Source organism: Lepisosteus platostomus, chromosome 8 (genome assembly GCF_059453375.1).
Source record: "Lepisosteus platostomus isolate fLepPlt1 chromosome 8, fLepPlt1.hap1, whole genome shotgun sequence".
Taxonomy (NCBI): Eukaryota; Metazoa; Chordata; class Actinopteri; order Semionotiformes; family Lepisosteidae; genus Lepisosteus; species Lepisosteus platostomus.
Window position 1 is genome coordinate 30,190,983 of NC_142618.1, and position 17,507 is coordinate 30,208,489.

At 38.0% G+C, this 17,507-nt stretch overlaps 2 protein-coding genes across 4 annotated transcripts in view; one reads left to right on the top strand and one right to left on the bottom strand.

Moving 5' to 3' along the window:
* Nucleotides 1-96: 96 nt before the first annotated feature.
* On the bottom strand, nt 97-7,664 carry jmjd4 (jumonji domain containing 4). Of its 2 annotated transcripts, none has more exons than XM_088643077.1 (6): nt 6,854-7,664; nt 5,350-5,515; nt 4,389-4,514; nt 2,600-2,831; nt 1,699-1,845; nt 97-711 (listed from the first exon to the last, which is right to left on the bottom strand). In XM_088643077.1, the coding sequence occupies exons 1-6, from the start codon at nt 7,107-7,109 to the stop codon at nt 409-411; spliced, it is 1,230 nt and encodes a 409-aa protein (XP_088499203.1). In that variant the 5' UTR covers nt 7,110-7,664; the 3' UTR covers nt 97-408. The 2 variants fall into 2 exon arrangements, with proteins under 2 accessions (XP_088499203.1, XP_088499202.1); XM_088643076.1 differs by having other exon boundaries at nt 2,600-2,867; nt 6,854-7,662.
* A 193-nt stretch (nt 7,665-7,857) lies between these two features.
* snap47 (synaptosome associated protein 47) overlaps nt 7,858-17,507 on the top strand; it is a 34,074-nt gene continuing 24,424 nt past the window's right edge. Inside the window, exons 1-5 of one of the 2 annotated variants that reach the window (XM_088643074.1) lie at nt 7,858-8,686; nt 8,804-8,958; nt 9,274-9,822; nt 11,426-11,934; nt 15,371-15,489. In XM_088643074.1, the coding sequence (XP_088499200.1) occupies nt 9,320-9,822; nt 11,426-11,934; nt 15,371-15,489 (1,131 nt within the window). In that variant the 5' untranslated portion in view covers nt 7,858-8,686; nt 8,804-8,958; nt 9,274-9,319. The remainder of the gene's footprint in view (nt 8,687-8,803; nt 8,959-9,273; nt 9,823-11,425; nt 11,935-15,370; nt 15,490-17,507) is intronic. The other variant, XM_088643075.1, reaches the window with a different exon arrangement.

Genomic DNA, 17,507 nt, shown 5'->3' on the forward strand with positions numbered 1-17,507 from the left:
CTTTTTCAAAGCACTGTATGTCCTTCCTTTACAGAAACACTGCTATTCTCTTCAGTGCTTGTGAACATTTTATATTAAAACACTACTGTACACAAATCATTGAATATCTGTTCATTTTTAACAGGGAAGATGTTTTATATTCAGATAGATTTATTTTACCCTGTATAAGCAGGTAACCTGCTTTTGTTCAGATTCAACTGATAGATGAAACAGAAGTGAGACTTAGGATCACACACAGTAAAAAGAAGAAAAAGAATTGGTTACTTGTGTCACACTTAACAGTGCCAATTCACAAGACACTGAAATATCCACAGCGGCAGTGCAACAAATGAAATCAACACAAGTGAAAAACTGCAACATTACATGTTGCATCCTGCAGCATCTGTCTTTTTCTCTGAGTGGGTATCATCACAGTACTGATCCCAGTGCCTCTTTGATTTGCTGTAGCAAGTTTTCTGGCTGTGATGACAAGGAATCAGGGTCCAGCCTCTTGAAGTCTTCGTTGCTGAGCAGACACTCCAAGACATGTGCCACTCGCTGCAGATCAAAAGCTGCGTGGTAAGGACCTAGAGCAGCCAAGGCCTCAGACAGCCTGCTGGAGGAAGAGCTTCCTGCACAGGAGTTGAGGAAGGCGAGACGGTTCTCTGCAATGATCTTCAGGAAGGTGTAGAACTCCCTGTAGTCAATGCCACTGCATGACTTCATGATCACCTGGAACACACACGATCGGTATGTGATTTTTAAAGCAACCCAACGTGTTTGTAGAGACCTGCATTTTCGACAATGTTCTGGTTTAGGGAAAAGCTCGGTCGCTATGCTTTAACATTAAATTAGCTCATGAATTACAAGTTGAAAAGTCCCAGAGAAGAGGAGGCAAACGATTCCACAAAGTAAACTGCAATGGAATCTCTCAGATTTCAAAATGATCTTTCCATATTGCTCCTATTTGTTTTTTTCTTTTTAAAAAGGAGGGACATTTAACACACCAAAAAAGAACAGCAAATCTTTAAAATCTGAATACAAATAGAATTTTACAATGTGATACAGGAATGGGGAGAATTGAGAGAGACTGTTAATATTATACTTATAAATCACCTAAATCAGGGATGGGCAATTCCATTCATTTTAATTTAAGTAATGGCTTTTGATTCTAATCACTTACTCATTGAAAAACGTGAAATTCAGCCCTGGAGGACTGGAGTTGCTCATCACTGATCTAAAATGATCCCGTCAGCTTAGAAGGAATAACTAGAGATGTGTTGGGAAGAAGGTTTTGTGTATCATCAAGCTTTTAACTTTTAATTTTGAGGCTGTCCACAAAACTGATCAAACTTGCTGAACTGTCCTAAACATGTACAACCACTTTTTTTTTCTAAAAAAATAGTATATCCACAGAATCGCTACAAAGCACATGTTTAAATATTAATCAAAGTAGCAAATTCAATTATAGCCAACTACTCAATCAAAATGCAAAGTCCTGATGAAACTACACACAATTATTATCAGAATCACAATACAACAAAGTACAGCAAGTACAGGTGCCATGCTAAAGATACAGTCTGACTGAACAACCAGCTTGTTACAAAGTGAAAATCCCAAGGTGCTTAACTATTACAAGTCTTTACTTCTGCAATACAACTTGAAGTTCTCAATGACCTACAAGGGGAATGTGAGAATCCTTGCTTTCTGTCTGAATACCTGGCAGTGCTGGTGCCAATTGTCCATGGTGTTTTTCCACTCTCCAATCTCATTCTGCACAGCACTCAGCTCCCCTTGAAGAAACTGCCACATGATGTCCAAGTTACAGCCATTGAGCCAATTGTGATTAATAGAGATGGTGTCCTCCTAATACATGAGAAAAAGACAACACACAGTTTTATAAAACTGCAACTGATAGCCATTCTACTCTTAAGACGTTTTCAGATCTTTTTGTTCAATTAACCAGATTAAATCACTGTAAAATATTTACAATTTGCATTATTTTTTACCATCACAGAACAACAGAGATTAAGGTAGCACCCACAGACAGGTATGTCTTTACGGTTCTTAAAAGATATAATTTGAGTGGGACTTAATTATTAAGACAGTTCCAGTAAAATAAAAACTCAAAGCCATAGACCTTGTTAAAACAGAATCTTGAGCCCATTAGGAAAACCAGCCAATGCAGATATGTAAGAGTCCTTGTAACATTGTGTCTTGTCTGTGTCTTAGTTAAAGCACACAATGATGATTGCTGCCTTGCAGTGCTGGGGCCCTGGGTTCAGTTCTGGCCCTGGACATTGTATGTTCTCCCTGTTTTTTGCATTGGTTTCCTTTGGGTCAAAAGACACATTAGTAGGTTAATTGGCTTCTGAGAAAACTGGCCTTGGTGTGAGCGTGTGCCTGTTTATGTTTATGTTTGTACTCTATGTGCCCTGTGTTAAACTGGCATCCCGTCCAGAGAGTACTCAGCCTTTCACATTTTGCCTGCCAAGATAGGCTCTCCCTGAATTGGATGAAGCAGTTAGAAAAAACAGAACAATGGACATCATAGGTCTTATGTAATATTATATGTGATATAAGACATATAATGTGTTCAAACAAATAAGGTGGCACTTACTAAATTATACACCTGGTGATGCCATCCACTGGGCACAAAGATGACTTCACCCGCTTCCTGGATGATTTCCAGAGGCTTACAGACCTCCTCGTAATGAGGGTATTGCCTCTTGTCCTGGAGTATTGGCGCAGTGATGTCATAAGCAAGCTTGCCATGACAATCTCGAAGATATTCTTCCTGTCCCGGAGGGTACAGAAGCCACTTTTTCCTTCCACACACATTCGCTGACCAGCTGTAGGAGCAAAAGACATCCACGTGGAAGGGGGTCCTGCGAAACAAAGTTAAACTATATGACACACACAGAGATTTTCCAGCAGAACGGGAGCTGGAGGCACATGAATATCAAAAATCAAAATAAACAGCGCCATCTAGTGGTAGTGATACTTGGAAATGGATATTAAAACAAAATAAGTCTTTTAGGACATTAAAAACTGATACTAATTAAACAACTTTTTTGCCCTAAAAAGGAATGGGAAGTCAATGTCCCTTGCTGGGGAATGATACTAAAGTCACCCAATCAAACCTGACCATGTCACACAGCTCCATCCTATTTGATACCAAAGCAGGAAGAGGTCGAAAGCCAAGGTGGTGACAACATCCCCCTTGTTCCTTTTAAAGCAGAACGCAGTCATCACCAATAGGTAAACAGGAAACAGGAACCATCTGCTACCCAGGTTGAGAGGAAGCTCAAGATCATTGAGGGCCTGGGCTTGGAACAGGAGCAGGTGCTGAGTCCAATACATTGAAATGCAGTGAGCAACAACACCATGTCAAGTATCAAGGATGGCTTGTATTGTACCAATGGACGATCAACACCTTCAGAATTTAAAATGAACTCACCAATTATGCCTAGAACGTCCCCTGCCTGACAAGTTGGCATGAGAACCCAACAAGAGAGATCCACAAACTCTGGGGTTTAAAAGGAGCCATTAAAAAGGTCAATAGAAATGTCTGGGGGGGATCATAGGCAGAATGGCCCAAGTAACTGCTGGCTGGATGGTGAGCACCCATCAAAATTCCATCCACAATGGTCATCATGTACACCTTCAATGAAAAGCCTACTTTTCCTCCCCCCCCCCAAAAGCCAAACAGAACTGGATCAGGCCAAGATCATAAGCAGTGCACCATGTCTCAAAAAACTACCAACGTGTACAAGGACTTGTCTGCTGTACAAGGAGTTTTCAGAATGTGCAAACCATCACCTCTGAGAAGATTAGTCCCAACAGTCATCACCACTCAGTGGCCAGACTCACAGCTTGGTGGTTACAGCCATGGCTGCCCATATGCATCTGCATCTCTCAACTTTGAAAACAACCAGCTTGGAGCTGTGTGACACAGAAGAGTCTAACTGGATGGCACTCTGTCTGAAATAGAACTAATGCTGCTTATCTTGAAAGGAAATAAAAAATATAAATAATAATAATTCCTTACACTTATATAGTGCTTTTCTGGACACTCCACTCAAAACGCTTTACAGGTAATGGGGACTCCCCTCCACCATTACCAACGGCAGCCATACTGCGCCAGTACACTCACCACACACCAGCTATTAGTGGGGAGGAGAAGAGAGTGATGAAGCCAATTCATAGATGCGGATTATTAGGAGGCCATGATTGGTAAAGGCCAAGGGGAAATTTAGCCAGCACACAGGGGAAACACCCCTACTACACTCCAAGACACTGCATTTAACCCTTCTAAAGTATCAAGAAAGAGTTGGTGACATTCGTCATGCTTTAATAGGTTTAAGAAATGAAATGAAACAATCCTTTAAATTGAAAGAATTCCATACCATGAGCCTTCAGGTCCCATGTAGACAAAGCGGTAATCATCCACTTCAATGGCATCCCAGTACTCATTCAGCCAGTCTGAGGTGGCAAACATTGGAGTGCTATAAACATTATGCTCAGGAAACTCCCTGTCATAAATTTCACAACATTAGAAATCATTATTTTGTTATGACCTAGAATATGCTATTCACATGTGGCCCCTAAGTTTCATTTCACCACAGAACTTTGGCCACTACTTCACTTTGAACCACGACTTCATCATATTGATCTGGCAAATGATCATTTAGGGAAATTAAAACTTGAGTGTTACAATTCTCTAACGAAGTGGACTGGAAGGGTCAAAGGTTTAGTAGAGCTGACAATGTATTTCTAACTTCATTAAACTGATACTGTAATTATACAATTCCTATCAATGGTATAAAACAGTTCATCACAAAGTATCCTAAACAGCTTTATATACAGTACTATGTTGAAACAATGTATTCATAATGTCTTAAACATTATAATACAACATAACTTCTATATTTGTTCCAAACGCTGAAAAATTTGAGTTCTCTTACAAACTGGTGTTATTCTAAAATGTTAAAGGATGTATGCACAAAAAATAAAATATGGCATTCTGTACTTTTGCCTCTTATTCATCTTTTCATATCAAATCTGAATTGCTTGAGTATGCAGCAAAAATTGCAGTTTTGACTTCACTGTCCCAATTCTTAAGGAAGACACTGCAGCTGCAGAAGCCAGACTCAAATCCAGATGCAAACATATTTTAGATAACAGACTAATTCAAAATTACATTTAATGAAACACTGTCTAGTGTCATGGTTCACAAATGCCATGCACATCATTAAATGGCATTAAATGAATCTTCAGAGTTGCAGTACCATAAGAGCAGCCTGCTGTGTGAGTAAAGAAGTGGGAACTACCACAAAACTCAGGGAACATGCAAAATCATGATTTTACCTGTCCATATGCCAATCCTTGAGGTATAGGCATCCCTTGTTAGATGAGTGTCCGTTTTGAATGTATTCTTTCCAATAGGCAACATAGTCTTTAAAGGGCATAATCTGTTTTGGATTGGCATTGTATTCCTTCACATTGCAATTTGCCACAGGAACCAGAGCATCTCCTAAAATACAAAGTGGACATTGATATAAAGATAAATTAAATCTAGCCAGCTAACTGACAAATGAAAAAACTAAGTAAAACATTTCTGTTCAGGCTTTTCCTAATAGTTACAGTACCTTAGAATGGTAATGACCTATGATTCCTACTACACAGAAAGTCAAGCTGAACCATTAGATATCAGTGCACATTTTCCATTCACATTTATTTTATTTAACAGTGCCTTGCAAAAATATTCAACCCTTCTTATGATGTAACAAAACAATTTCCAATTGTTATCGTCTAATGAAGTAATTAATTAACTTTTAAAAGATGAATATTATGATTAAAACAAACCTTTATGCTTAAATATGTTAAATGTAAGCACCTGAAAATAAAAATAAAAATGTAAAATGTGTTGATTGCATAATAATTTATCCCCTTTGCTATAGTAACTGCTAGGGTAGTAATAGGGCATTCAGGTGAATGATTGTATTGGTGCATCAAAGTAGACAGGATAACAGAAAACTTGTCATTTCCCTTGGAAATGCTTCAAAATTCATCCTTGACTATTTGACTCCTTGAGCAACACCTGTATAAGATGTTACACATCATCTGTGTAAGATGATGTTTGAAGACCTCATTGGTAAAGATCAGACCGATGGAAGGAAACACATTGTCTGTTTTTAGAGATGCTTACTGAGGACCCAGACATAAATTCACAACTGGGACAACGAGACAAAACAGAGAAACAGGATGTATGCTCAGTCATCAATGGGCAAGACCATAGAACCAATTTTCTGGGACTCTATGTTAAAGAAAACTAATAGGGGTAAATCACAAGTCAAAATCTGAGGAAAAAAATACAGTACAGTAAGTCCCATATTGCTCCACCAACATTCTTGAATATACAGTATTTGACTTCTTGCAGCTAAATGACCCTCCCTACTGTTAAGTATTAAACCTGAATGACTATTATCTATTTTCTAAGTTACAGGCTCACTTCTGTTGTGAGTGAGCAGATCATGAAAGTCTTAAGGCATCCACTGAGGTCTGTCTAGAGGTTCATCCTTAAGCATTATTTCTGTTGGCATGGACAGTATGAAAAAGAACTGACCCTATGGCTTTAACTCAAGGGGAGCTGTAATGCTTTAAAGTCATTGAGGACAGAACTGCAGGTACAGTATATGTACTGTACTGTACATTATTTACCTTAGATCAAGCCACAGACCCGCCTTGCAGAAATTGCATTAATTCGTTAAGAATGACAAACAAACCCACTATAACTAAACAGCACATTATTGCTCTAGTTCAACAGATGTTGTTGAAATAGAATCATAAAGTAGAAAATAAAACTCTTTACCATAGTCCTGCAGCAGTCGCTGGAAATTTGGTTTTCCTTCTTCAGTGACCCAGTGTTTCCTACAGCTCCAGTCTTCCGTAAATTTTGTCGAAAACACACAAGGATGGTTTGGAAGCAAGTAATTTTTAAAAAACTTGGAATAGCTAAAATCCCTTTTTACTATATAGTCGACAAAGTGAGAGGAAAAGAACTGCTCGTATGATTTTCTGGAGATCTTACTTAGACTTGAACACGACTGAAAGGTTTCCCTATCCATTTCTGTTTTTATTTGTAGAACTAATTCACGTTCTGCTTTACAATGTAAAATGGTAGTAAATTAAATTCATTAGACGTGTAAACGACCTTTTCATTTTCATTCAAAACCAAACGTTCTCTTGTGCATGACTCCATGTTCATAAAACACAGCACACACGTTAATGATTAATGGTATTAGTTACGACGTTTATGACAAGAATAAGTTATAATAATATTAGCATCGAAGACAAGCTGTATATTATTTCGAAAATTAAAAGTGCACGAATTATTTGTATGCACTTTTTAAAAGCTTAAAAATCAAACTCGCCACACTGGATCACGTTGTAAATATAAATTCTATATTTATCTTACCAGGCTATTATTATACAGTATTCTTGTTCCACACAAATCATAAAATAAAATCGCATCGTACAGAAAGCGCTCTTATTCAGAGTTGTAAAATGTGTTGCAAAAATTATTACTGACTTTCCAAACGTGGTCTCTTACAAACTCCATTTTTCTGTTACACTTCGATATCTGCAAGACTACTGTGGATCTCCTACGTAAAGGGGGAAGGATCAAAGCGTTACACCAAATATATTAAGGTTATATTTTTTTACGAAAATCATTTGCGTTTCATACTTACTTGTGCATCTAATTTTTCTATCCTATTTTATATTTTTTCTGTGTCATTTTTATAACACTAGAAGCGAAGTAAAACAACACATCAATAAACACATCGCAGTTAGAGTTTCAGTTGGACAGTCGGACTGTAAATATTGTGACACACCTTTGACACTGGACTGAAGAAGGAAAACAGGAGCTTTCGACTACTCTTATTGATTGAAAGAGATGAAAGATAAAAACAAAATCGGATTCGTTAAAATGGTTAACTGAAAGAAATTCGTCTTTGTCTTCTCGGCAATACAGATATCAGAAAGATGTAGCTATTTTAATATAATAAAATATAATATTGATAGCTGTACGTTGTATTAGTATTCAAAATATTACAAAATTCACGTATAATGCGGCTAACAATGGAAATATTGCAAAGACGGAAGTAGCAATTATTTGGGTATGTACAGTAAACAATCAGGTTCTTAACGTACTTTACATTAAATACCTGATTTTATATTTTTATAGTTTCGAGTTAATTTGATAAACATTCTAACATTGAATACAAAACGTTGAAGGAATTAACGGTTGAAAAAATAAACGATTTTATCTATTAGATTGTATCAGTTTTGGTGTTTTTTTTCGTTATTAAAGGGGGTCACAGGTTTGAGGCGAGAAGCTCAAAGGGCGTTTAGGATGACGTGCTCCTTTGAGTAACGTTTATTGAACGTCTAATTCATGTAGACCGACATATTCTATCAAATTGAAATAAAATACGATACATAAGGAATCCCGTTTAGCAAACGTGTTCGGTTACGAATCAAGCAAATAACTGTTAAAGCAATATTAAGTTAAACTATCAGTTGGCATATTATTCAGGGGATTCAGTATAAATAGTCCCAGCAAGAATGAGAACATCTTAGGTTAAGAATTTTGAATTGCAAAACTACACTGTCGGACAACTTTTTCACCTTCTGCATTCAGGTATAGTCTGTCGTATTTGGCACAGATTTCCTTCATTTGTTTATGAACTTTTAAATGCATGAGCTCCTTGGATTTTAATGATAAAATATTTTATTTCCAACTTCTGTCGTAATCTAGATTCCTGCCTTGTAAACACATGGGTGATGTTTGCTTTTTTATTTACCAAAACAACGCATACAGTATGCAAAAACAAATGGCAGGTAATCGGGGGCAGTGTTGTGGAGGAGTTCAAAAAGTCAAGGCAGGTGTGCCATTTGAAACATCACAGACAGGTACATATGCCGCTCCATATTACCATGTTTTGTCACAGTACTTGAATTTCTGCAAATGCTCTACACATTTTGTGCATTATTATCAATATGCTATGTAAAGTAAATACTGTTGAAATACTGTATATAGAAATCCTGAGGCCTTTTACACTAGGAGATATCTACAAAGTGTTTTCTTGGTTCTTATGAAAAGACCTATCATAAGATATTAAAATGTGGTTTTATGACAGAGAGGTAGAGTTTTAATTTGTGGGGGGTGGCAACAATGTAAAAAAAACATCTCCAGTAACTACACAGTCTTCATCTTTATTTTTGCAGTTGCAGTAGTTAGAAAACTGGGCAAACTGACCCTGAGGCTTTGAAGATGAGCAGGGACGTCCCCATTCATAGCTGGCTGGGCTCCTACTACATTAATAGCGAGAAACGCTGGGTCACTGGTACTCTGTCTCTGACCCGCTTATCTATGAGGTTCACAGCCAGCAAGGGAGCGGAAACTGTGGCCAGCATCAAGCTTTCTCGTGTTGTAGAGATCAAGAAGGAGTCCTCCAGCTTTATTTTCAGTGCTCTTACCATTCTGGAAGAAGGGAACATAAAGCACTGGTTCAGCTCTCTGCAGCCCAACCGGGCGGTTGTGTACAATGTGCTAGAGCACTTCTGGAGGGAGGAGCTGTTGTCATCTGATGGTGCCACTGGAGCCACAGCCTCAGAACCACAAATGAGCAAGGGGAAGGAACTGATAGGCCTGGTATCTGGTAGTCAGAAGAAGCTGGAGGATACTGGGACAGTACTTCACCACCAGGGGGAGCAATTCGACAACATCATGCTGGGGTTGGACAAGATCGAGTCGGATTTATACGTAGCAGACAAGTATGTAAAACAAGAGAATGCCTCTTACTGCATGCACACTCGCACTGTGTGACACAGAACTTTTGTAAAAACCTGGATCCTTATTTTATACATGAAGCGATATTTGGGATAAATATTTGTTGGTGAGGCATTGGGACTGGCACATACACTGGCTTTTAATGTAGGTTAGAGATTGGAAAACTATATAGAATGGAATGATCTTGGTAACAGAGCAGTCCTGATACTCTTAGTGCAGATGTTATGAAGGTGTGTAAGTCCTACGGTTTTGGATGTGGATACTTGCAAAATACTTGTTTCTAAATGTAAAAAGTAATGTGTCTAAAATATGGATCCTTCATTACAAAACATCAACACAGTAGGCTGTACTTGTAAACGAGTATTTTTCTTCTTTTTCATCATTTATCTTTGTTATACCTATTAGGTTTGGAATAACCAGTTGTTTGCATTTCATGTCTCAGCTTGCGGGTACAAACCATGTAGCCACATGCAGGGTAGAATGAGGCAATGCAAGCCAAATTCTCAGGTTTGCCCACCTTCAAGTTATTTGTCTGTTAACATGACGCAGGCAGCTCAGCCCTGTACTTTCCCTGTCATTCTATTGCTGAGAGTAGAGCAAGCCCTAGCCAGCTGATCCCACCCTACCCTCAGAAGTCCCAGTCATAGGCAGCCAGTGGCATGATGCTGGCTTGAACCTGTGGTTATAGAACTCATTTTATACTCTGATTATTGAACTCAAGCGTCAGCAAAGGCCTGTCATTGGTTGAGCCATTCAGGGAGCTCCTGTAAGCTATTGCAGGAAGTTGTTGTTTACTGATCATATGTCAGATTCTTTGGGATTACCAGTGTACTCACTATGCACTCTGAATATGCTTTTTTTCTTAAAGTTTATATTGTTATTTTTAAAATGATGGATTTCATTTACTAGCCCTTCTGGCATTAGACACAAATACTGCAAAGTTCAAAATTCAAAGTCTTTAAAAAAAATAAAATTACAGTAATCAGACATATGCAAATAGAAAACGTTTTTTTCTGGAATCATACATTGTAATATGTATGTAACTTGTAATACTATGATTGGAGTTATTTCTTTGTGAAGTTGCCTCTTGCTTTCATCTCAGTTACTTTAATCCATTAAATTAAACTGTGAAAATCTGCAGAAATTCAAAAGACTGGTAAAAATGTTTTATAACACCAACGAAGTGGAGTACAGTATTTCCCTTCTCTAAGTGACCCGAAAAAAAATTGAGAGTGCACATTTTTGGTAGATTGGAAACACTTGTACACTCAAGATTTCCAGCTAAAAAAATAATAAATTTTAAAGAGGATTTAGAGAATTCCCTTTACATACATATTTATTATTTAAATGCCTCTGTATTATCATTCCTTAATAAAAAGGGGTTTGCCAGAAATCTTGAGTGCTTGACTGCTTTCAGTCTGCCATATTTTGTTCCTCAGGTTTGTGCCTCAGACAAAACAGACTTTTCTGAAAGACTTTTGGATTAAAGAGCTAGGACTCTGGATTGTACACAGGTGCGTAGTTGAGCCTCAAGAGCCCTCATTGCTTCGTTCGACTAATCTCTTTTCCTCTGCCCCAATTCCTCAGGCTGCTTTCAGAACTGGAATCCCCACCTTGGTGGCCCTTTAGTAAATTGCCCTGGAGAAGCCATCAGGAAGCAAAAAGCAAACAGAGAAACAAATCCCAGAGCCCTGCATCTGCATCTACCACAAGAGGTCATGGAAAGCAGGGGGTGATAACTAACATTCCAGTGATTTATTCCAAAGGAGGTGACACCAACCTCAAGCCGGGCAAACTTACAGTGCAAGTGTCAGCTCTAGAGGTTTGTGATGGCGACTCCCGGCTGATGCACAGATTCGAGAGGGAGGAGGTAGATGACATCCGAGTTCACAGCCCTTATGAACTAAGCATCCGGCAGCGCTTCATTGGCAAACCAGACATCAGCTACAAACTCCTTTCGGCCAAAATGCCCGAAGCTCTGTCAGTGCTGGAGATGCAGTACAAGAAAAAAATTGAGTTCATGCCGGACTATGCAGAATTTATGACAATGCCTCCAACACCCACATCTGGTTCGGAAAACTGTATATGGAATGCAGGTGATTATTTGGATTTTTTTTTCAATAAAAAATAAATTTCCCAATTCAGATAAAGGAGCATGTGTAACAGAGCAGTTTATAATATCCCCGAGGCAAGAAACTTTTTAAAAATGAAGCTGTAAAATGAAGAAAAACAAGTGCCCAAAGGATAATGTATGACAAAGTTTCATGTACTTTGCAGAAACACAAAACAAAATATTAAGCGTAAAAACATGGTTGTTAACTACATGTTAGTGCAACTACAGATGCTTTGAAGATGGTGAAAAGCTGACACACTTCAGTACAGTAATGTGTGAGAGAAAATAAAAGGAGAGGCTCTGCATTGTATATTAAAGTAAAATAGCAGTATACCTAGATCACATGAAGTAACATTTAGAAGCAACAACATTTATTAATTCTGGTTAATTCAACATTCATTAATTCATTTATTAATGTTTTGTTCTTATACAGCATTATATAGAGTTAGTTTTGTAGGTAGTAATTACTTCCCTCTCTTTATAGTGTATGTTTAATCCGATGTTTATAGAACAGGTCAACATTTTAAAAGCAAAATTAATTTCAAAGTGTACACTTTACAAAATGTAAAGTGCTATCATAGCATTTATCAACCCTACCCCCTCACTAGTCAGTAGCACACTATTGTGTATGTTGTATGTTGCAATGGGCATATTCAGGTTTGGCCGAGAAATGCTGAATTGGATTTTTCCATTCCTGAAACCCCATCACTAGAATCCTAAGTGGTATGTGTTTCTGTGTCACTTTATTTTATAAACTGTCTTTCTGCTGTTCTGTAGGTTAGGCTTAGGCTCGTTACAAAGACTGTGAGAATGTAGCACAATATTAAATTAAATTAAAAACTGCCTAAGAGGCAAGGGTTTTCCCAAACCCTGTCCTGAAAGGCTGGATTCCTGTAAGTTTTCATGACAGCACAAATCTTAATGATCTAATTGAACTGATTTTTAGCTTAATCAGAGCAATTTTACAGATTTCCTCAGTTCTTATAGCATTGGTTACTTGAAGAGATTTATAAAACCACCAGTAATGCTTCATTCCAGGATTGGAGTCAGGAACCACTGGTTTGCATGTTACTTATTCCACTGGGATAGACACTGGCACCTAGTAAGGCTAGCATAGTGACAACTGACCATATTTGCAAGCTCACTGCAGAGAGCTGTGTCTAAACAAGAAAAGGCAATTACAAAACACGGGTCAAGTCTGACACATTTGCAGAATCCAGGATTTCAATTTTATTTCTCAGTTTAAGTGAAAATGATGACTTAACAGTACTTGTCATTTTAAAATGAAATCTCCATTGTCAGTTTCTGTGGTGATGCTGTGTGGTAGCAAACATTTTTTTAATTGCAAAGGAACAAGTAATCAGTTTATTCCATGCTGAAAAAAAGAAGAAAGAAAACACAACGTTCCGGCCGTGGAGCCTTCTTCAGGTGTGAGGTGCTCACACGTTGTATTTTCTTTCTTCTTTTTTTCAGCATGGAATAAACTTATTACCTGTTCCTTTGCAGCCTACACATGCTGACACAGCTACCCACCTGAACTATTTTTTATTTACAATTTAAATCAACTATTTGAAAACTTGAGTTAGCTTACTCTAAAGACATAAAAGGGAGGTTACAAATTAGAGGAGGTGATCTGGTCAACCTGGCACAAATATTTAGATTTTTGCATTTAAAAATGTTTATTTAGTTCAACACAGAATTTAAGAGGTTTAAGATACTATAGTTGGAAAATATACTCTTAAGTGAGAAAGAAATGAAAGGCAGGACCTTACAGTACTGTGTACTGTATGTGATCACAGATACACCTGTCGTCTGCAAGTGCACCAGGTGATGGCACTGCAGAGCTACAGTATGTGAAATATAGCTGTATAAAAACTAAAGTAAAATAAAGCTGCATAAAGTGTTATTCAGCTTTATCAAAGTCATGTTGTTGTTTATTTCCATGTGTAGGATTCTGCCATTAATTGAAAGTGTAGTGAGCTTCAAGTGTATAAATTGTCCCACAGAAGTAAAGATTCTTGTATCTTTCCTATGTAGTGAATGTTAAGTATCTTATTACATTTCCTGTGGTGTTTCACAGAGTAATTTTATTGGGCGTGCAAGTATTCTGTGCAATCTGCCCCTTTGCTTCTCCAAATTCCTTGGCACACATGTTGCACCATTTTTAAATCTATGGTGTATTTTATGTTTTGTTAAGCTTGTGAATTTGGTCGTCAGCTTAAAATAGGTGCCTCTACCTATTAATAGGTGCATATAACGTGCTGCCACCTAGTGATTGTCAAGTTCAGAATTATACTGTAGCTGCATTACTCTGAGTGCTCTTTTAGGCTAATGTTTCACAGTACATCTAAACTGATCTGAACATCTAAACGCCAATAGCCATATCACCCTGCAACTCACAATTGATAACCCACTGAAGCTAAGCAGGTGTGAGCCTCGTCAGTACCTGGATGGGAGACCTCCTGGGAAAAACTAAGGTTGCTGCTGGAAGAGGTGTTAGTGGGGCCAGCAGGGGTGCTCACCCTGCGGTCCATGTGGGTCCTAATGCCCCAGTATAGTGATGGGGAAACTATACTGTAAACAGGCGCCATCCTCCGGATAAGACGTAAAACCGAGGACATGACACTTTGTGGTCATAAAAATCGCAGGGCGTTTCTCGAAAGAGTAGGAGTGTAACCCCGGCGTCCTGGCCACATTTCCCATTGGCCCTTACCAATCCTGGCCTCTTAATAATCCCCATCTATGAATTGGCTTCATTACTCTGCTCTCCTGCCCACTGATAGCTGATGTGTCGTGAGCGTTCTGGCGCACTATCGCATCATCCAGGTGGATGCTACACATTGGTGGTGGTGGAGCAGAGTCCCCATTACCAGTAAAGTGCTTTCAGTGGAGTGTCCAGAAAAGCGCTATATAAGTGTAATTAATTAATTAAACTATATAGGCTTGGTACCATAATAAAAATTATTGAATACCAAAAGTAATGACGAAGTTTAATTAAACTATTCTGTGAAAAAGACTAAAACTAGAAATAGAAATAAAAATAAATTCCATATACATTATCTGTATTGTATCCAGATTGAATGACAGAAAATCATATTCAAAGCAGATAGAAAAAGGTTTGGGATAGAGAAACTGTAATTTACAGTTTCATGAATAGTCCATTGTTAGGATCTTATTTGCTAATTCAATTAACAATGCCCATCTGAGAACTGTGGCCAAAGGAATGAACATTTTCAAAGATCAAACGTGCTTATTAGCCTGCATTTGCTCTCTGTTTTTTAAAAATAATATTGCTGAATACTACTTGGTACTGAATTTCTTGTTGTTCTTCTTATATGACTCTGCGCTACATTTACCAATGTGAAGGGAATTCTAAAAACAAATTGAAAAACGAATTCTAAAATCTTTTTCTCCTTTAGCCACTGGATTCATTGACCGAATAAGAATGAAGGAGCTCCCACCAGGTGAGCTGGTACAGTTGCAGGTACAGGCCCAGCAGTCACCTGTCTCAGAGTCTGAAGCCCAGGAGCTCAAACAGGTAAAGGCAGTCTGTCTGAACCCCGGCCATAAATACTGTATATTTCCCCAGGAAATTTGTGAGGTAACTGCTATGCCTCATTTGTGTCAGGAGGCAGTTGTTTCTTTTCTTGAATGGCACACTGCACGTAGGTCCTTTCTCTTTGTAAAAGTTGTTAAAAGGTGTAATCTACACAATTATAAATTACATTCAAAGGTAACAGACTTTAATTAAGTTCAGGTGAAGAAGGCTCCACAGCCGAAACATTGTGTTTTCTTCCTTCTCATTTCAGCATGGAATAAACCTATTACTTGTTCCTTTGCAGACTTTTACTTAGTCCTCTCTGGTGAAAATTACTCCAGACCAAAATCGGACACATTGGATATCACAATAAATTATTTTATATATTGGGTGCAGATTATTGTTTCTGAGAAGGCAATCAACAAAAGAGCACTTTATAAACAACAACAGCAATAATAGCTTGGTACAGTAAATTAAATTGCTGAGTTCTGAATAAACACTTTTTGAGAGAAATGGGTTCTTCGCTCCAGGGCCCTTCCTGTCTTAAAGTTAGCACAACCTAGACAGAGGGATCCCCTGTGCAGAACAGAGAGGAGTCTGGCACAGAGTAAGGTTCTGCTGTTCTGTTTTAAAGCTTTCCTCGGTGTGTAGTGCTGTCATGGAAGGCAAGAATCCTGGAATTCTTAAGCCAGATTTCCTCCTGTCCTCCAAGTGCAGACAGCAGATACTTATTGGCTACAGCAGTGCTAATTTCTTCCATAACATATGTCAGTATGCCGCAGGTTGTTCTGGGGTCTCAAAAGTGAGCTGCTGCTTTAGTAAGCTTTTACAAAATGTTTGGGACAAAATCCTTAGGATGAAAAAGAGAAGTAGAAGTTGCATATCTTCTACAATTGATCAGAATGCATTCTGACCCATTTTTTATCTTATCCTGAAATGACAAACTCTTCTTTTTAAATTTTCTAGCATTACTATGGTGCTACTATATAGAGACTAGTCATAAACTTCTGTGCTGACAGTACAGCACAGCAAGTTTGGACTGTCCCTGTTGACTAGTATCTGGTATTTCACTAAACTGTAAACAGATGTTGCATTTAGATGGAAAAGGTCTAAATTTTGCTGCAACAGCAGCAGTTTCTTAGGTGAGGGGGGAAATGAAAATGCTTTTGACATATTTTTTTCCAAGTCTCCTGGGTTATATATTTATTTCAGACAAAGAATCCCACTTTTAGTCACTGTCTGCTGGCATCTTTGCTGATTTAAGAATCATCCCAAAGCAATTGGGCCAAGCCTTGATTAATAATGTTTTCGTGGATGGAAAATAAAATTTCAGAAAAATACATTGACTTAAGTGTTGTTGAGTCCATTAGACTTCTGCAGACTGGCAAACCAAAAGTGGGCGTTACAGCCACAAACCCATATATCACAGAATTAAACTGCACAAGGCATCAAAAAGAGCTTTAATGAATATTCTGTTCTATTTTTAGAATATTAATATAATGTCTGCTGGTTGTTTGAATTAAAATGTTAAGTCCATTTACATACTGTAGATTGTCACTGTGTACGTTTAGTTTCTATCTGTTTTGTTTCAATACAGGAAATTTAAAGCATATGAGAAAAAGCCTTAGTTTTTAATACAAATAGTTCTTTAAAACAGTTTCTACAATCGTACTAACAAGGTTTCTGTAGTACGTTTGCTGTCTTACTGGTTTGCTATTATATAGGTGTTGTAACAGAAGAAATAAGGTTCTTGATCCCGAGATGAAGTAAAACAGATGAGTTTATTGCATGCAAGGAACAATAAAGCCGAAGTCTTGTTTCCCGCAAGAAACAACAAAACCGAAGTATTGTTCCCCGTACTGTTACAAACTTTTGGGTTATATACAGTTTTCTTCTCCGTTTCTGACGTCACTCGGTCTGATGGTAAAGAGGGGGGTTCATGGTATTTGGCCAGTTTACGATGTTCTGGGCAAATGCTCAGTTTAACATTACACCCAGGGGGGTTCCTAGCTGGCATC